General features: G+C 30.0%; 1 protein-coding gene across 1 annotated transcript; it reads left to right on the top strand.

The window, feature by feature from the left end:
• Positions 1-141: 141 nt before the first annotated feature.
• On the top strand, positions 142-21543 carry LOC111641641 (pre-mRNA-splicing factor CWC25 homolog). The gene is made up of 9 exons (XM_023387843.1): positions 142-256; positions 5554-5726; positions 5803-5945; positions 7057-7150; positions 9225-9294; positions 11867-12082; positions 12154-12233; positions 20023-20181; positions 21405-21543. Exons 1-9 carry the CDS (start codon positions 239-241, stop codon positions 21517-21519), a joined length of 1068 nt encoding a protein of 355 aa, XP_023243611.1. The 5' UTR covers positions 142-238; the 3' UTR covers positions 21520-21543.
• The last annotated feature ends 58 nt before the right edge of the window (positions 21544-21601 follow it).

The following is a 21601-nucleotide window of genomic DNA, read 5'->3' as shown; positions in this document are numbered from 1 at the left end:
AATTCATAATTATTAATTAATAATCTTTAATAAAATTAAATCAAACGTATTTTTTTATTTTATTTCTCATAATACTGTATAATAATATAAATAATAATTCAAAAATAAATAAAGATTTTTAAAATAAATTTAAACATGATTTAAAATTTGAGTTGGCAACTCTCTGGAAAAATATGGAAGGATCGTTTGGCTTTTAGTACGTCAGTCTCGCGTTGTTAAATTATAAAATTGAGTTAAAATGGGAGGAGGCGACTTGGTACGTATTCATTCCATATAATTTAACTAATTTCCAACAATTTTCTATTGTTTATATACATCGACATTCAAAATGGCGAACGTAAACTTACGTTTGGCTTATCGTTATAAAAAATTCAAATATTAAAGGGAAATTGTGTAATTTCTACGCCATATTCGATTACTACATTAAAAATAAAACCAAAAAATCAATTATGAAGCCGTTTACGTATAAATGGTTGGGTGAAATGCTATCAATGAATCTCTTCATTTAAAAACGTCAGTTAATGGAAATAAACTTTCTACACGTGACTTTTGTGACGTTTTAATTGTATATTACACAATAATCTTGTTATATATTGTGCAAGTATAGAAAACAAGGCATTTGTGGAGTACGGTATAGAATTTTGGACGGGTGCAGCTTTGAACGAGGTGGTCTGAGCCGTAGATTGTTCCCATAGAAGTAGAAAGGTCGAAGGAACAGATAACGCTACGTGTGACCCTTCGCTGGATGTAACTTCCCGAAATCTGCCTGTCGGATCTGAAAAAATCCGGAACTATTTCTCGAAACGTTGCTAAAAATCCACCCTTTTCTGTTTTACTGGAGACAAATGAAAGCTTGTAAAGCGGGAGAAATGCTGTCGTTCGATCACTTTTGGGGCAAGGTTGGAGTCGCGCCATTATGCCTATTTTGTGTTTTAATGGGTTGATTTTCGGAGTTTTATCCCATAAAGGGGAATGCGCAAACCGTCGCTTTGTTTTGGTCTTTTTTACTCCTACGGTGTACGGCGTTCATTAGGTCTCGATCGCCTCGTTCCAAGCTAAACTTTTACCAAATTCTGGACAAAATTTTACAATCGCCGGCACCTGCAATAATTTTAAGATGCTGACACTAGTGTGAATAAAAATTTGAAACAAATTGTAGATACAAAATGACTTTCCATGAATTCATTTATTCCAAAATTTTCTTGTTAGACCATTGTAGCCAAAAAATAAAATCTGTGGATCTGTTTGGAAATATTTATTGGTTTGGCCACGGACTCTGGGCGTCGTTCGAAAGTGTTACCAAAGTTTCTGGTAATTTACTGGTTGCTACCAGGACTCGTAGATATTTGAAGGTGGAATAGAGAATGACAAATTAAATACGAATAAAGTCATTTGTAGATACCAACCGGCTGATCAGTAAGCATTTTCAAACAGACTCCATATCTCACAGGTTATGTCTATATTTATGACTTTTTTATAGACATTCTATGAGTAAAACATTGCTGGTTTCATTTATTGTTGAAATTGTATTGGCTGTATATCAATAAATAAACCCATTTGTTTTATCATTTATTTTCGTGATTTTCTTTTAAATAAAAACTCTGTGTTGCAGTACATCTTAACTTGTACATAAGTATTTTTAGTCACATTTGTAAAGAGGAAAATATTGAATTTTAAACAGTATTTAAGTATACTTATTTGGTTTTATTCAAATTTTTATAGGTTTCTTTGTCAGGTCGAAGCTACATGTCAAGAAAAGTCACTCATTGAACTATGCTCTGTTCTTTGCTTGTATAGGGATATCTTACAATTCTAGTAGAATGTCTATAGTCTTTGGCATATGTTATATACAGTATATTGTTATCATAAAATGTGATTTTAAATTACCAAATTTCCAAAATAATTTAATAAATAAAAAATGTTAACATTGTTTTAATGAAAGTTCAACAAATAAACATGAAATTCTGACATTTTTGAATACCTTTACAGTCGACTTTACCTTTATATGAATTCCATGTTGTACGAGTCACTTAGATTTTACAGATACGTCTGCCGGGCTGTGAACAGCTCACGTATCTGTAAAATTCAAGTGACTCGTACAACATGGAATTCATATAAAATGGAAAAATCAACAGTGTTATAGGGGGGTCGACTGTACTTGTTTTTGACAGTTTAAACTATTCTGAATGTAGCACTAATGAATGGTTTTTAAAGATACTGTTTTCAAGCACACGTCTGTGTAATATAGCTATATTTTCTTTTCCCATCATCAAGAATTGTTTTAGAAAGACTTTTGGTTTGAATATTTTCATGTTCTTACAACAGCAGTTGTTGTTCATCTGAAAACGGGAGAACATCCCAAAAATATTTATAATATTTTCATATGTCTTGGTTAAGCAAATCCAATTTTCCAATATAGAAAATGTAACAATTAACAAAACTAAACAACTAAACATGATGTATCAGATCAGGAGTGGTGAACCTTTTTGAGCCCACATGTCAAAGTTTTAGACTTCCAAAGCTGTGGAGTTATGTAAAAATCTACCAACTTTGCCTTACCATCTGACTCTGACCAGGGGCAAACTTGTTAACAAAATAGGCCCAGGAATTCTTCACGTGATCTCAGAATAAAAGCTTTGATAAATAGAGTTCTAATAAAGATAGAATGGTAGAAATGGTAATATAGGTAGAAACTTTTTTTATTCCAAAGCTAAATGACTTCTCTAAGTAATGTTGTTTGTTAAGTTATGGTAATGCAACACTTGGGTGATCTGCCTAGGGGGATGCCTTCCGAGAGGTCTTTTTAAGGGAAACTGGCCCTATTCAGGCATTACAGACATGGAGAAAACTCCACGTAGCCAGCCCGTCCAAGCGAGGCGCAAACGTATGACTGAACTCCCAGTGTTCAGGGTACGAAGATCGCTCGGCCATTGGTGGGCCTAAGTAATGACATAGTCAATATATAAATATGTAATTGATAATTTTTAGTTTCTCAGCTGTTATATATAACAGAGAAAGTGTAGTGATCAGTCAAAAAATGACTTCCTCCAAATTTATATATTTTCGGACTTTGGACTCCTTGAAATGTCCCGATATGCTAAAGATTTGGGGTTTTTTCCTCTATATGTACAGATGTTACTGTTTGGGGGGCACAATTTTATTCACCCTGTTTGAAGCTTAATAACTTCTGCAGTTTATGAGTCAGCTGGTTTAACTAGGGAGTTATTAAGCTTCAAAGTGGTTAAACTAAATTGTGCCCCCACCCACATTCTAACATCCGTGCACACAGAAAAAAAAACCTGCATGTTTTTGCACTTTTCTATGTTTCGAGGCTTTTCTAGTCCAAAAGAGTAAAAATCTAGGAAAATCATTTTTTGACTGATTATCATTCTTTTCCTTTGTAGGCCTATACTGTATAATAGCCGGAAAAGTAATAATGACAATGATTCTGATTACTTTTTAAAAAATACAAAATAAAACTATCATAAAAAAATTTATTAAACAATAAAATTTGACACATCTATTTAATATATAAATTCATATTTATTGACTTGTTTGATGATGGCAATGGTATTTGATAAGCATATATAAATAAAAACAGTAAATACATCTGTAGTCAAACAAATTAGTTTAATAAAAATGTTGAACCTAATATACAAGTATATGAGGTAACATATAAGTATGCACATACATTAAACTGAGTCAAGAATAAGAAATATAACATTTAGACTGGTAAAGAAAAAGGTGTTTATTTTGCCATGTTGATTAATTTATTATCTTTCATCTCTGTTATAAACTGAATTATTTCTTCAAAAAAGAATCGCTTATATTAAGTCAGCATTTACAGACGCTCTTAAATCGGATTTAATAATTTTAAGAGTGGAAAATAACCTTGGGTTGGTGGCAATGCTGTATCTTGGATAATGTCTGGATAGTTTAGTATTGCCATTCTGAGATATTATTTAATATCCCAGAACAGAGAATAAAGAAATTAAATGACATGCCAACGCACCCACACAAACACGAATTTTCTTCCTTTACTTGACATTTTTTGTGTTCAGGGTTCTCCAAACACATAGATTTGCAAAAAACTTGGAGGGTCAAATTTGACAAGATTCCAACACTTTTCCATTTCATATACATAACAAGATGGAAAGAAAGTAAAAAAAGGAGTTGGAGTTGGAGGATTTTTGACAACTCTGATCCTGACTAAAACACCAAAACTCCAACTTCACAGCCCTCTAGACTTCAAACAAATATTTGAATAAATTAAATGAATATGCTTTAATTAGAATAAATGTAAAAAAGCTGATTGAAAAGAAGGATGATTGGGTGATAAACCGAAATGATGATTGAAAAAGACAAATGATAAATAGAAATTGCATGATATGTTATGCGCCACATTGGGCATGTTTGTCAGAGGTTCATCACCCCAATCCTAGATTATTGTCTATCATGGGTGACCAACAGTTTTTTCCCCCAGGCCAAATTGAAAAGAGAACTTTTTCCATGGGCCAAACCAGAGGCTGCCCTAGGAAGATTTTGAGGTGGTGCGAGATCTCATTGTGGTGTCACCCCGTAGAGACTAGATTGTATGTAGAGATTACAGATACATTTTTCACATTATCATGCTTTATCGACATTCTACGCTGTACTTACAAGATTTGTAATGGGGGATTAACTCTAAACGCACAGTGAGTTGTCAGAATTTTTCATCGAGCTATTCAGACTTGAGTAGCTAATATTGAAAGATTGATCGCGGGCCACATAAATTCATTCGACGGGCCGTATGTTAGCCATGCCTGGTCTATCATCTGTTTATTTTATGTAAATTGTTTTCATTAAAATGTTACTTTGTTTTACTTATATGTGTAAATTTAAATTTTTTTTATGACCTTAATTTATCTTATTCTTTTTGGGATGATATATTTGAATGTTCAATGAATATAATTTGTTTTCTGTTTATAATTGTACATGGATGTAACTCAAGACAGCTTGTATTAAGTAAGGACTAAGGCTGAGATAATTTACAATATTTAAACTTATTCATCCTGGCAATTTTTAAGGCTGAGATGGTTAAGGTGTCAATCTATCACTTTGTAGATGTGGAATCAAATCAAAACAGGCAGTGCCCAGAAATTTTCAGAGGCTTTATCCCTCACTATCCAGCATCTTCCATTGGCAACTCAAAATGGGTTTGGAGAAAAAGACTTTCTTAGTGCCCATGAGACAGAGTTAAAAATAAAAAACAAAAAGTAAAAATGGTAATTAAAGTAATTTGCATTCAATTAGAAGTTTAATTTTCTTCAAAAGTATATAAAAATATAGTTTACAATCAGGATGTTAATTAACTATGTTATTTTATTAAGGATTAAGCAATTAAGAATGGCAATTATTTTAACTATAACAAGAAAGCTGCTTATTAAATTCTACATTAGCTAAATGTGCTTATACAATCCAACAGTTCAGTTTCATTTGGCACAGTTTTATCAGGCACATTGATTTCTTTTTTATTTAAACATATTAAATTTTTATTTTCATTCTTATTGGTAGAATTTAAAGAAATCCTGGCATCCGTCTACATTAAGAAATATTGAAAGAGTGTGGAAAGCAGAACAGAAACATGAAGCCGAACAAAAGAAAATTGAACAACTGCAGAGGGAACTGGCAGAAGAGAGGGCAAAAGAAGAAATGCAGCATTATGCGGAAGAGAAAGGAGCGGTCCAGTAAGCAAATTCTTTAAAGTTAGTAAATGTAATAATTAAACAGTTCTTGAATTAAATGCTTTGTCTATTTTTTTAGAAAACGAGAAGAAAAGTTAGACTGGATGTACCAAGGTCCAGCAGCTTTAGTTGATAGAGAACAGTATCTCACTGGACGTCAGATTGACAAAACTTTTGAAATTCTTCAACATCAAGAACAAGATGACATTCCTTCTGACAATGGTGAGCATTAAAATTTTAATATATCTTATTATGGAAAGCTTAGAAATATGTTGCTATAAATATAGTGTAGCAAGTAAGCAGAGTTTTGTTTCTCTGTAGGATTATAATGAATGAAAGTAGATACTTTTGTTAAGTACATACTGAACTATTTAATAATATTGCATTTAAATACAGTTAATATAAATTAAAATGCACAGTTTGTTTGATTCTGAACTAAAAAAAAAAGAATAATAAGATCAATCTATATATATAGACACATGACAAAATGTTTTGCACATCATAACTGTGGAAGACAACGAAAAGATGCTGTAAAATGACATTGTGTTTTGAAATAAGGATTTCATGTAATGACAATTAACAGACTTTATTGCTAGAAAACTAATTCTTCTAGCGTGAAAGGAAAATGGGACATTCAGACCAATCTATTCCTAACTGCTGATAGTATTATCTCAATACTTTGTCACACTATCCTTGATAATTCTCAATGCTGAAACTTTTTGTGGCATGCTTTCAAACAGTTCATTTAGGTGGTGCTAGTCTATCCTCTCTCATTCAGCAATAGCAACCTCCTGGAGTTTAGAAGTTTATGGGGTGGAGATGTGTGGCATGTTAAGATTCCTTTCAGTCCTAGGCATGATTGATGGAATTCATGTTGGAGATTTCATGGGCCACTCAATTTGTTTGAACCCAACCTCCCGCAAGTATGCATTCATAAGGTGCCTGCAATAACAATGAGCATTAACATCCCAAAAGATGAAACATGCTCCATATTATTGGTGACATGGCTTTACAAACTGGTTCAGGATATTGCCCTGATAATGTCTGCTAGTCATTGTGCCTTGTCCAGGAAGAAGCGAAATCCTGTCACCATAAATGTTTCCTGTCTAGAAAATCATTGAATCACCACCCATCTGGGTATGAGGATATAGAGTGTCAAAGACAATACCACATCTAGACTGTCACTACACACATTATCTGCTGTCAAAGTGTCAGACAAATTCATACTTCTTCAGTAAAGAGCACATTGTGGGCTGAATTAAAACTAATTTAATAATTAGGAATAAATTAATACTTCTTGAATTTAAGTTTAGAACATTCATTTATTTTTCAGAATCATGCATTGGTTCGATCTTCGCCCGTACTTCCTCAAACGCACCCGTAGACATAGCCAACAAGATTCGAGAAGATCCTCTCTTTCTTATCAGGTAAGGTCATAAGCTTCTTTTGCAATTGCCATTTGCAATGCGAAACACAGACAAATATGGTTTCACATTGCAATCACAAGTTTTTCACTTTAGTAATTGCTTCATACTCATGAAAATTGCATAGATTGATTTCCACTCTAGTTTAAGGGCAGATTTTGCACTTCGAGCCATGCTTGAAATCTACCAGATCCATAAACATTCCAACAGCCAATTGGAGGGCAATAAAAGTGCAAAGCATTCTAGGTAAAATGGGTTTCAATAAGAAATGTGGATTTACTATCAATTTCAAGTAATCTCTTACTGTGTATTTTAACCAATAGGAGTACTTAATTTGCTAATTGATGGCAAAAATGTGGAAAATACAACCCTGATATATCATGCAGACATTCTGTCAAAATATTGTTTTGAATTACATTGATTCCACTTTCTCAACAATTGTGAAACAAGCTTTATAAAATGTCTCCAGAAAACTTATTTTGTTGTCAGTTCTTGAATTTGCTTTTAAATTAAACTTATAAAAGTAGTTATTTTCATTTATTTAGAAAACAGTACATTTTTATGTGTTATTTACCAGTATATATACAGTGGTACCTCATACTTTGAATGCTAAATTTGAGAGAAATTTGATCTGTACTTCAAACTGTGTGCGCAGTAGAAAAATGTTCTTGCTATGTAAACACCTAATTTTGTGTGCCCAAGTCATCTCTTGCTCTCACTATGAAAGAATTTCTTGTGTTATGAACATGTTTTTGGTGCTTTTTCCATTTCAATTTTGGTGTTTGGTCACATCATTTACTGAAAATTAGCTAAATTTAATTTCAGTAAACAAATCATCATAATACATAATTTGTAAAATATAAATCATAATTCTTAGTTAAAGATTAATTTTGTATTTATAAATTTTCATTATAACTATTATCAAGAATTTCATTTGTTATGAACAATATCTTTCTCAGTATAACAAAAGAAAATTATGAGCTAATTATGCATTTAAGTCTTTCCCTTATTGTAAAATTTTACTTCTCAAAATCTGTAAAAGTTAACAGTATTAAGTTCATGCCAAAATTTCATCGAAAATGCATCACTTAGTAGTGAGTCTCCAAGACAGTGTATTGTCCCAAATACGGTTTTGCCGCTTTACTTGTTCTTCTTTTTAGGATGAACAATAACAAGTAGTTTGGACCTAGATACATTAGAACATTTTGTAGCACCCCTACCTAACAAGTTAACCCATTGAAAAAACTTTATATCTTTCATACTTTTGGTAAAATCTGTTCGTAATATCTGTAATAGTCATTGCATAATAAAATTTTATAACAAGAAAAAGACTATTCCAACCTGTACAGTAAACTGGCCAGAAAACTTATTAAATTATCAGTTCTTCTTTAGTTTATATATAAATTTACCTAAAATAAAAAAATTGTGAGAAAATTAATTGATACGTTTCATATATAATATTGTGTAGTGATGATACGTTAACTTTGTGTAATTTTAATTAAATGTTTATATATACAAAGTTGCATGGTATCGCTATTCTGACTGACTGACTTTGAAATGTTTGAATGGAAATAGACTTTTATAGAAATAAAGAAATGATACAATAAAAGGAGAATGTTAAGTACATTAGCAAACTGTCCAAAATCTAAAAAGTAAAATGTTTTGAGCTTTGAAGCATCAAATTTTAACTCTGAATGTTTATAGAATATAAGTCAATTTTAAACACTATCTGCTTATTTTCAAAGATGTTCAGTATCATTAATTTTTTATTCATTATTTTGTTTTACTTTGGATTATTTTTTTATGTAAATCTTTTGATAAATGGATTTATAAATTATAAATACCTTTGGAGATATTCAAAAAATTGCTCAAAATGTCAGGATTGTATGACCAAGATTATTAGAAGAGTTCTTGTGATCATTTAAAATGCATCTCATCTCTTCTGTGACAATTCTTCTTACACTGATATACATAAATTTCATAGTAAAAAATAGTTTATTTTATAAAGATAATTCAATAAAAAATTTTTTTGTATTTTGTTTGTGCTTGTGACAAATTAACTGTTTTCTCTTTTTAGGAAACAAGAGGAAGAAAAACAAAAGAAATTACTGAATAATCCAGTGAAGTTAAAACAATTACAAGAAATGGTAAATTATTTTCTTCTTAGATTAAATAACTCATTTTAACCCAAAATACTGTTAGATTGGAGCACATGAGTTAACTAGTAACTATAAGGAACTTACCCATTATCAACCGGAAACTCCAACAGAAATCTACAAAATTATTTGAAGCCACACATTTGTGTCATAAAATTAAACTAAATCTGACTTGGTGATACAAGTGTGTATGCGTCAAATAACTTTCTAGGGAAATTCTGTTCAAGCTTTTTCCCAATAATGAGTGTAGTTGCCCAAAAGTGCTAGAGAAAGAGTAGTTGTTTGTTAGCTGCAATAAACATAATTTTTGCTTAAATTATGATATGCAATAAAAATGTTATTTTGATCTTTGAATTTCTTTAACAAAAGCTTAAGTAAAATTAATTATTAATAGCATTATCACAATTGATATGAATTGACACATTAAATTTTCCACTTACAAATTAATTAGTGCTTATTCCTAGTTACAGAGTTTCTTTCTTTTGCATTTCTTGTAGAATTTGATAAATTTCTTTGGATTTGAATTTGACATTTAAGTTTAATTATACCATTTAGAGGAGTACAAGTGTTGCAGTTGATTTAGTTAATAGCTTTTAAAATGTCATTAACACACTTCATCACCATATAGAATGAATCACAATGATAATTTATATACATAGAGAAAGTTTTAGCAAAAGTACTATTGTATTTAATGATTTTCATGGTAATTTTGTTTGGAAACGTAACAATTCCAATTGAATGCAATTTTATCCATATATATAATAAAATCAATGCTCAAATTAATTGCTGCATGTAAGCCTGAACTAATAGATTATTTTACTATATTAAGGCTAAATTAATAGTTAATTATCAGAATTTGATTTAAAGACAAGTGTTTTGCCATTAAATTGTTGAATATTCATGATTGTTCTTTTTTCAGAACTATTTAAAATAAATTTAAAATTCATTCTGACTTTTACATACTGTTTAATGTCATTATAATAATTTTTCTCACAAATACCATGTAATTGTTTATTGTCATTCATTGTTTAATATTTTCAAATGCAAATTTACTTATTTTTTAGAATTATGTTTATTTAATACTAAAATACTGCTGTTAAGTACTTTCAGCTAAATGCAGAATTTTCTGAAAAAAATGCTAGTATTTTANAAACAGAGATCGAAGACATTAGATCATGTTGAGAAATTGCTTTTGCTTTGGATAACTGAAAAACAGTGTGCTGGCGACAGCGTATCAGAAGCAATTATTTGCGAGAAAGCTAAAAAGATACATTGTTTATTGTCATTCATTGTTTAATATTTTCAAATGCAAATTTACTTATTTTTTAGAATTATGTTTATTTAATACTAAAATACTGCTGTTAAGTACTTTCAGCTAAATGCAGAATTTTCTGAAAAAAATGCTAGTATTTTAAATTTCTGTATTACTGTACTGTACTAAATTACTGTAATTTCATTAATTATTAGCTGAGAAGTATGTGATGTATGCCAATTGATACTGTGATATCCAATTTTTGTCTCTGATTTGCATTTGAACATCTTATCCTCTGCTATCTGTAAAAGTACCAGCAACTCCAGAAGGGAGAAAGCATTTTGCAGTCTGCAAAATCAGAATAATTCATTATTGTGCAATACAAGTAATCTGCAGGAGTCATAGAATTATGGCTGACATAAGAGGAGTGACAACATATAGCCATAGTGAGCATAGGAGGAATTTGAGTATCGGTTAGATCAGTGTTTCTCAACCTCTAATGAATCATCGCCCCCCTTCAAAGTAGTATCACCCCTTCACTTCAAAATTCCGATGCCAAGGCTAATGCCAAATTTATACTGCCTTGAATAGACTAGTGACTAGTATAATGTTATTTGTTTAATTATTGTTTGATATAATGAATAAAATATCTAATTATTCTTAATATAATGTTTTACTATATTGCTCAGAAAATTGTTTTTTGCACCCCGAAAATATAAATTGTTACAAATCGCCTCCTGGAACATGGAAAAATGCCCACATGGGGGTGATATCGCCCCCATTGAGTAACACTTGGTTAGATGAATGCCAAGCGACATGAGGTGTCCATATAGAGAACTGTAATGGGCAAATGCGAAATTTGGACAGTTTTGCAGTGTTTTAATGTGTGTTATGACATTCTTGGATAATAATTAACATAATTATAATAATTTAAAATAGTAGCATTCTTTTTGGAAGAACTTAATAAGATTTCCATTCTCTTTATCTAGTCTGACAGTTAGTCATTCTAACATTTTAATATCATTTAGTTGACAAATACAAACATATAAACAATATTTCTTAAATTATGTATAAAAATGAGCTAGAAAATTTTCAAATATTACTTTTTGAAATCTTTCTTTTTAATTACTTCCAAAAATTATATTAAAGGAGATATCTGATAACTGCATAGAATATGTTTTGGGGTAGTGTGCTCAGTTAACTATTTAAATATTTTATCAGTAATTGTAGTATTTACACTCATCAATATTTAATAGAGGAAGAAGCTGATATTTTGTAATGATATAATTTTCAATTTTTATGTTAAAACAGTTAAGAAATTCATTATCTGAAGATAAATTAAAAAAGAAACACAAGAAAAAAATTGATAAGAAACTCAAAAAGAAAAAATCTCACAAAAAGTCTCACAAGCACTCGAAAGACGAAAAAACATCATCGAAAAGGAAGGACGTAAGACGATACGGATCTTCTGAGAGCGACTCTGGATCTGACTCTGACGTGAAACCCCAGTACAAATACAGACGTACAGTAAGTCTAGGTTATTTAGTATTCCTCATCCATTTCTCAAGCAGAAATTAATCTTTTGGTTACACTTTTAGGAAAAATATAATCGTAGGGAACCATCGAGGAGTAGAGACAATTATTACAAGAGAGAAAGTGATGAACCTTCCAAAAAGAAGTAAGTCTTTCAGTTTCCTTTATTATTTGCACTTAAATAGTATAAAAGAAATGCAGTGTTGTTGCATTAAATTTTAATATAAGGATAACTCTGATACAATATTGTTGGCAATTACAAAAGTTTTCAAATTAAATGTGTAATTATTTTTTGTATATGTAACATTGATTGCAATATTATATACCCATAGTTATGGTGAAATTATCATCATTTTCCCTTCTTTATTAAATAATTAGTCTGCATTGTTTCAATAATATAAAATGGTCATTTTCTGGTCAAATGTACTACTCACACTTGTATATACTAAGGATTCATAAAAATTTGATTTGTTAACTTCTTCAAAATCCTTGGCACATAATGCACAAATACAAAAATTTATTTTGATTCATTCCACTTGCATTCTACATTTATTTATTTCTTTACAATTTGTTTTCAATTTCATATCTCTTTATTTGTGAATACTTTAATTATTTTGCTGGGTGTGTGTTGTCTTTATTTAAAAACAAATACAGTTAAACCTCAGTTTTTGAACATAATTTGTTCCTAAAGATGTTCGAAAACTGATTTGTTCTAAAACCAAAACAAATTTTCTCGTAAGAAAATACAAAATGAATTAATCTGTTCCCGAACCCCCAAAACAAAACCTTTCTGTTTTACTTTTTTAACTGTATTTCATGCACAAAAATGCTTATAAATGCAATATATTATTATTATTGATAAATTTTTGTTTTTTTAATTTAATTTAAGCATATTTAAATACAAATTCTTGGATATCATTTATATTACACAAATGTTAATTAACACAGTTTTATAATTAATTTGATTATGATTCAACTGTGGCATGTATCGAAAAATAGAAATACAGTGGTACCTCAGTATATGTCTGCTTTAGAATACGTCCAATTCGGAATACATCCTGTTTGGACTAAAATTTTGCTCGGTATATGACTTAATTCAATTATACACGCCATCTATGAACAAGTACCACTATTGGTGTACTAGACCAGACTAGACGTTCGCGGTGTCACAATTTAGAACTTTGTTAAATTTCTTCTAATTTTAATTTGTAAGAAAAATTTTATTATTTTTATTAATTATGAATTGCAAAAAGGCAAATGAAAAGCAACAGAAAATTAAAAAAAAATGACTAGAATCACAATGGAACAGAAAAAAGAGATTATTGAGAAATATGAAGATGGCATGCGTGTTCGAGATTTTAACTGTTGCATACCGTATTCCAAGAACGACGATATCAACAATCGTGAAAAATAAAGACATTATAAATCTGCTAACGTTGCAAAAGGGGTTAAATCAATTTCTAAACAGAGATTGAAGACATTAGATCATGTTGAGAAATTGCTTTTGCTTTGGATAACTGAAAAGCAATGTGCTGGAAACAGCATATCAGAAGCAATTATTTGCAAGAAAGCTAAAAAGATACATGCTGATCTCATGAAAAATCAAGCAGGAACTAGCCAGGAAAGTGAGGTGTTTAAAGCCAGCCATTTTTTTTTTTACATGAGAATGGATTAATCATTTTTAAATTACTTCTTGTGGGAAAGGTTGGTTTGGTATATGTCCAATTCAGTATAAGTCCAAACATCAGAAATGGATTAAGGTTGTATACTGAGGTTCCACTGTAGTACCTTTCATACATGTGCATCAAAATCAAATTTAAATAGCAGTGTCATTGATGATTTGTGTTGTGATGTCTAATGATGCAAGGTGATCTTGGCACCACTAACTTCTGAATTGGTAGTCCTGTCGTCAATTGGTCAGACCATTGATTTTCTTTAACATAGGAAGTATAGGGAGTTGACTATCTGTGACTGGGTCTTGCTGAATTTGGTTTGGTAACCAAGTTATTGTAAAGCAACCAATGCAATTATGAGTTTCAAATTCACTTCATGAACCAAATTGTTCAGAGTGAGGTGTTTGAAAATTGAGGTTTGACTTTAGATACTTTTATGCAATACACTTACAAAAAAACAATTTCATATAAACTCTAAAGGAAAATACTAAAAACAAAATTATTATTATTTTTAAGTNTATGATAAGCTTGGCGAATTAATTTCAGATTTTTGAACCAATAGAGATGCCGAAATAATTTATGAATAGGTTGAAAATTTATGTTAGAGAATATTACGAAATATTCGTTATTGAATTTTAATAACTTTACTACTGAGTTTAGGTTATTTGTTATAATAATATTTAAATACAGTATTATTGTAATTTAAGAAATACATCTTAATTAGTTTTATTTATAAAAACGAAGTATAGTATCTGTTTCTCTAATTTCTTTTTTTTTATTTTAAACATTAAACACCAGGATCAATATTTAATGATTTTTTATATGTTTTCATAAATATAATGTCCATCAATTTAATTACCCTACTATATTAATGCACGAAAAATGCGGATGGGTCCTAAATGGAAAAAACATAAAATAAAAATCTAAAATCAAATGAAATAAAATATTATTAAATATTTTCAAAATAGTTTATGGATTAGTTTGGCCTAAATCCATAATTCAAAAATAAAAGTAATAAAATCAATTAAAATTTCATGTATTCTGAAATTCTCCTATTAACCTATCACCTACCAATAATCATTCAAATTGAATTTTTAAATATTAAGGAAGCCAGGACGACCTTTCCGTGAGATAGAAGTTAATTATATATTTTATTTATTTTGTTTTGAAAATTATGAAACAAAATAAGGAATATAACAATTTTCCTTTATATTGTTTACAAATTTAGCATCCATAACATAAACTTTTATTTAGAGAAAGTAATCTTCAACTTTAAACTTTGTATTTTCATTGTAGGCCTACATAAATAAGTTTTTAAAGCCATCTCTTGTTTCAAGTGACTCTCAGGATCAAAAATGATCGCCTACGCTAGCTCTTTTTTAGCATTGTTTAGATAATTTCTTTTAAAAAAATACATATATCTAGAATAATTTTAACGTAAATCTTGAACAAATTATTAAAGAAAGAGCAAACATAAAAGAATTTTTGATGCATAGCGACATCTAGTATCAAAAACTTTCCGACGTAGACATGAAAATATTCGGGATTGCCCACGCAGGTCAATGAGGTCAACACGAATATTTTCGGGAACAACGTAGGACAGATTAAACCATGTGACCACCAACTGCCAATTAGATACTGTTCTTTTTATATTAAAAATATAATATTCCATTTCTCATTCTGTTTCCAAATCCATTCTCTAAACTGAGAATGATTGCGCAAGGCGATTAAAAGTGTTCATTTTTCTTTAACTTTTTTCATTTACAAGCTGGATTTTTGGTTTTGTAAGTGATATTTACACAATTAAATTGACAAATTAATTCCCTGTTTCATTCTGTAGGTTTTTGTCAACTGTACCCCCTAAGGCAATGCTTTTTAAATCTATTTAATTTGCTTCTGTCTTATAATTAAACTTGATAACAGTAAATTTGTTATACAATTTCATACTTTTTGAAAAAGAATTTTTTCATTAGGATTTAACATTATATAATCTCTCTTTTTACACTGCTGACTGAAATAGTTATAATTCTCATTTATCCAGAATAATTTCCATAGAATATTAATTTTTAAAAATATAGAAGAAACTTTTCCAATTCAATCATGTTCAAACACCAGGAATAAAACAGTCTTTCTTTACAGAGACAACCTTTTATTAGAGACTGACTGTCTTTTTAATTGAAATTAACTATTTCAGACAGCTACAAAATAATTAATATATTTTAATATGTAATAATGAAAATTAATTTATAGGAACATTTTTGAATAAATTATCAAAACATTAATTAGATCTCAATTAACATTTTTCAAAGAAACAGTTATGTTTGATTAATGAGAAGCAGTATTACTTTGAATAATTATTGCTCAAGTTGCAAAATGGCTCTTCTAGTGTTTTTGTAAATCATTCTACATCTTTGTAATTATACAAATCTTGGTGGAATTTAATATGTATCATGTTAGAGACAATCCCAGAAAGAATTTCTTGAAATTTTTAAGATGTTCAATTCACTGTATATGTATAAAATATGCAGCATAAAATTATCATATAAAACCAAAATAGAAATAGTGACACCTGGAATCAATAAATTATTGCAAAATTTTTGAACAGGTGAGTGAAGTAGGGTTAGTCTGACAGTGAGTGAAACAAGCAAGAATAGAGGATTGGGCCAAGGACTGAAGTGAGTGGTGGGTGAGAAAATATCTTCTTTGAACCACCTAGTGGGAGGTTGAGTGATGGGAACAAAGAGAGTGGGTGTTAGCTCCTTGTGAAGGGTTCAATTGTCAGAAAATTTTTGTTAAAATAATCTATTGAAAACAAGTGGGGCAAGTAAGCAAAGCAAATCACATAACCACAGAATCAGAACATGTTTCTGCAGGACATTCAAATGAATCATAAGGTTCAACCAATTCAAAACAAAATTTTTTTTGTTCTGCAATTTGAAAGTTGTTCTATGTTCAATTTTCAAGGGGAAAATCTAAAAGGAAAGTTAATTGTGTGATTTCAAACAAAATTCTAATTAATTTGAGTTGGAGATGCATTTCCAAACAGATCTGAACTTAATTTATATTATAGAATCCTTACTCAGAATTAGACTGAAAAAAGTATACATATTATTGGAAGTTTTGTAACAAAATGTTACGAGCATTTAGTCAGTCCATCATAGGCAGCCAAGGACAAATACCCCTATTAATTATATAGATTTATAATCTCTCAGAAAAAAATAGTTTGGAGCAGATCTCAGATCCTTGATGTTCATATTTTTGATAAATACATGATATATAGACCAATAACATAATTTGAATGAAAGCAATTAGCAACCATTACAAGTTTGCTTAATCTAGTTTGTAAAAAATTAAAAAAACTTGATAACTAAATAAATGAAATGATAACAAATTTTATTATATATTTTCTGCAAACTATTAATTTTATTTCAATAAAAGTCAAATTCTTTGAATAGTAACACACTTTTTTAACAATCTTTTATTGAGCATGTCAAGTAAAAAATCACAGACTGACTATATATACAGGAATCAGAGTTGGCATTTTGGGGGATGATTTCTCCACTTTCCAAATGCCTTTAGTAGTATGCAAAAATTGCCAAAAAAAACTATGTTTTCTTCATCTGGCACAGCAGATGCTCCTAGAGAAAAAAATTTTTCAGGTTAGTAAGCTCAAGTTTTAAACTTAAGCCTTTTTCTTTATCAGTTGAGGTGCCATCGACTCAGAAGTTTTCCCTTCTGAGTCAATAGTTCAAAGTTCACGGGGAATTCCTCCGAGCTTTTTCACTTCATTTTATGCTTATAAGAATAAACTGCATTTAAATGAATGATTTTCATTCAAAAGTTGCTAGTATAACAAAAGCTCAAATTTATGCAAATTAAAACTTTTCATAACAGTTTTTCTAAAAAACGGTACGTCTAAAGCATTCGGCCAAAGCTGAACACCTACCAAATTGAACGTCTTATATTTTGATATAATCACACAATCATTAACCAAACAAATATCTCAGATGTAAAAACATTGCACCAAATAAAAAATTATGGCAACTTAGATAGTAGTAAAAATTTTTCTTAGTTTTTCTTTTGTAGAAATAAGTTCAGCACTTGGAAGTGATTTGTAGAAAACAATAATATGGGTAAAAATGTTGTGGGTCTTGTGGTACTGCTTCAAAGCACTAAGCTTATCTTTACCAAAGAAAAATTCCTGAGAAAAAAAATTTTGTTATCTAAGTTATCATAAATTTTTACTTGGTACAATATTTACATGCGAGATATCTTTGTGTAGATCATAGAATTCGTAAATTCAGTTTCTTTTTATGATAGAATAATCTATAGCAGTGTTTCTTAACTTTTTCTTGTTGCAGGCTGGTATAATTATATATAATTGTACATTATATACAATTATGAATTGCACTTATACAGTCCATTTCAAAATTATAAACACACCTAACTTTTTTCAATAACAAAACATTAATAATAGTAATGTATTTATTATATTAGTATGTTGTTTACAACATCAATTTAAACATTTTCTGAAATTTTTACAGCTGTTCTGACAATTACAAAAAACAATTATCCCAGATTTTCAATTTTTTATTGTTTCAAAAGTATAAACACGGGTTAATAAAAGTAGTGATCTTTTTTTTTTTTTATTATTGATTTAATTAGTTGTCGCCAGAATTCATTCATTCATTATTACAAATGTGGCACCAATTTTAAACAGTTTTTTTGTGATTTAAAACAATGCCTTGTGAAAAAACACTAACAGAGTTGGAAATATGTGAAATTTACCAACCAAGATGAGCAAGACAATATCTAAGACAAATTTCGGCAGCTGTAAATTGATCCACATGTGCTGTGAGAAATGCGTGGGGTGAAACTCAGGGTGAAAATTATGGCAGAAATAAGAATTGTATAAGGCCTAAACTCCTTACACTTAGAAACAAAAGAAAGGTTTTTCGGCTACTGATGATCAACAAGTTGTCTATCAGAGAATCAGAAAAGTATCAAGAACTGTTGTATCACTTATTGGGCAAAAAAAAACTGGCAATTCCAACAGGATAATGCTGCCGTTCATGCATTAAAGTCAACTAAAAATTAGTTTGCTAAAATAAAAAATTAATGATTGGCTATCATGGAGCCCTGATATGAATTTGATAGAGAATGTTTGGGGCATTATAAGTCGTCTTGTTGGCCAAAACTGACAATACAACACTAAATGAACTGAAATTAATTTTCATGGATTGCTGGAAAAATATTAAACCACAACAGCTTCAAAAACTAGTAAAATGTATGCCTGATAGAGTATTTGTGATAGAGTATTTGAATTGATTAAATCAAATGTTACCTACAAAATATTGAGACATCACAAATCATTTTTTTATGCATATGTGTTTATACTTTTAAAACAATAAAAAATTGAAAATCTGTGATAATTTTTTTTGTAATTGTCCAATATTTTCTGAAATTTTTAAAGCTGTTTAAATTGATGTTGTAAACAACACACTAATATAATAAAAACATTAACAATAGTAATTTATTTGTTATTGAAAAAAGTTGGGTGTGTTTATAATTTTGAAACGGACTGTATATAATTATCTAGAGTTACTGTAGGTACATATGTTTTTTTTTTTTACAAGGTCACTGCTAGATTACTATTTAAACGTTACTTATAATTAACTGTGCCAACATCAGTATGGTCAACTATTTTCCTGTGGACCAGCTGTTAAAGAACACTGTTATATAGCATTTAATATCGAATCACTGGTATATGCCGGTTTAAGTTAACATAGATTTATTATTTTGGAGACTATTTTAGCATGGTAATTTCTCTGCGTCGTATCTCTGGCTTTGAAAGCAAAATGTGTATGCATTAAAAAAAATGTACTTTATGTAAGTGCAATATTATTGTTATGTTGCACTTTTCAAAATGATTTAAGGCATTAAGCAGTTGTGTCACCTCCAGAAAATACTTTTTAAAAAGTCTGTCTCTGGCCCACAATAGGGTTCCAGATGGTTTGCATGTTACAGTTGCCTAGCAACCCAGTGCAAGAGGGAGTTGCTGTTACAAAGTCACTTAGCCATTTTTTTCGTATATTGATAGAATAAAAATGCTTCTGGCAAAAATTATCAGATATTTTAACATCATCAAGAATAGAATTAAATAATTAAAACTAAAAATGTTGTTTGTAAAATACCATTATAGTAAAATGTGAAAAATGAATCTGCTACAAAATGTAATTGTTTTCTTTTTTATTATTGTAGGCGGATAACCGAAGAAGAAATGGAACGAAAGAGAAGAGAGATGATGGAAGACGCACAGTGGCGACAGCAGCAATTGAAAAAGAACATCCACCATTACAAGGAGGAAGATCTCAAAGAAGACCTGGAAGTGGAAAAAATAAAAGATAAAGATTTCATCAGGTAAGTTTGTCTTTGACCAACAAAACTTCCACTAATCACATACAGTCAAATCTTGATTTTTGAACATAATTCATTCCTAAAAGTTGTTCTAAACAAAAACAAATTTTCCCATAAGAAAGAATATAAAATGTGTTAATCCAATTCTGATCCCAAAACAAAGCCTTTTTATCTATATTTCATTCATAAAAAAGCAATATAATATAATATATTATATTAGTAAATTTTTATCATTTAATTTAACTTGAGCATATTTAAACACACATTCTTGGATGAATGTCAACAAGCGCAGCTTTTATTAATTAATTTGATTTAAATTCAACTGCAGCATGTACCAAAAATGGAAATAGTACAGTCGACCTCCCCTATAACACTGTTGATTATTCCGTTTTACATGAATTCCATGTTGTACGAGTCACTTAGATTTTACAAATACATGAGCCATTCACAGCCCGGCACACGTATTTGTAAAATCTAAGTGACTCGTACAACGTGGAATTCATATAAAACGGAATTATCAACAGTGTTATAGGGGGGTCGACTGTATCTTTTTTGCACATGCATCAAAATCTAATTTAAATAGCAACATCTAATGATGCAAGATCTCAGCATCACTAACTTCCAAATTGGTAGTCCTATCATCAATCGGTCGGGCTGTCCTCTTTCTTTAACAAAGGAAATATAGGGCAATGACAGTCTGTAGCAAACCGTTGCCGAGTAGATCATTCCGAGTTAACTTACAGTAACCGGGGCAATTACCAGTTCAAAATTTTGTTCAAATTGTTAGGAAAGCGAGGTTTGACTTTTAGTGCTGCCAAAACATTGAAATTGGTTAACCAGTTTTTGAAACCACTTTGAATTCAGTAGAATTAAAGTATTATAGTAAATAGCATCAAGATTCACAAATACGCCTGCCAAAAGGAGGTTAGTATTTCGTCGACTCTAGCATTTACAGACGTCAAAAGTATTTAACAAATTAGCATTTGAAATTGTACAAATTGTAAGTTCCGGTGGAATTATCTTAAATTCATGCAAAACTTTACTGCCAACCAAACAGAAAATAACGATTTCATTGTTAGCACCAATATATTCTTCCATAAACCCTAAGTGAATTTTATTATTCTTTAACATAAATTCTTTGGTAGACGATGATAAAATATAACCAAAGACCAAACATAATTTGTCCTATAATTCCTATTGAAAATTGCCCAAAACTCTCATTTCAGACCCATGCTATCCAAAGCCGCCGACACCGGGACCGTAGAGGCCAGAATCAAGCGGAACATCTACAACATCCAACGTAGCAAAAGCTGTATGGATAGTAATTTTGCTCGAAGATAAATAAACGTATTTATTTTTTACGTGTATATATATACTTTCGTTCGGAATGCACGTTTAACGGACGTCAATTTATTCAGAACAC

This window comes from Centruroides sculpturatus, unplaced genomic scaffold, assembly GCF_000671375.1.
Source record: "Centruroides sculpturatus isolate CEXI.00-Female unplaced genomic scaffold, Cexi_2.0 scaffold1584, whole genome shotgun sequence".
Taxonomy (NCBI): domain Eukaryota; kingdom Metazoa; phylum Arthropoda; class Arachnida; order Scorpiones; family Buthidae; genus Centruroides; species Centruroides sculpturatus.
Note: the sequence above shows the minus strand (reverse complement) of the source record. Positions and strands in the feature narration are given on the sequence as shown.

Coding starts and splice junctions, on each gene's coding strand:
- LOC111641641 (XM_023387843.1), top strand. Junction 9,295..11,866: donor TAAAACAATTACAAGAAATG/GTAAATTATTTT, acceptor ATGTTAAAACAG/TTAAGAAATTCATTATCTGA. Junction 12,083..12,153: donor AGTACAAATACAGACGTACA/GTAAGTCTAGGT, acceptor TTACACTTTTAG/GAAAAATATAATCGTAGGGA.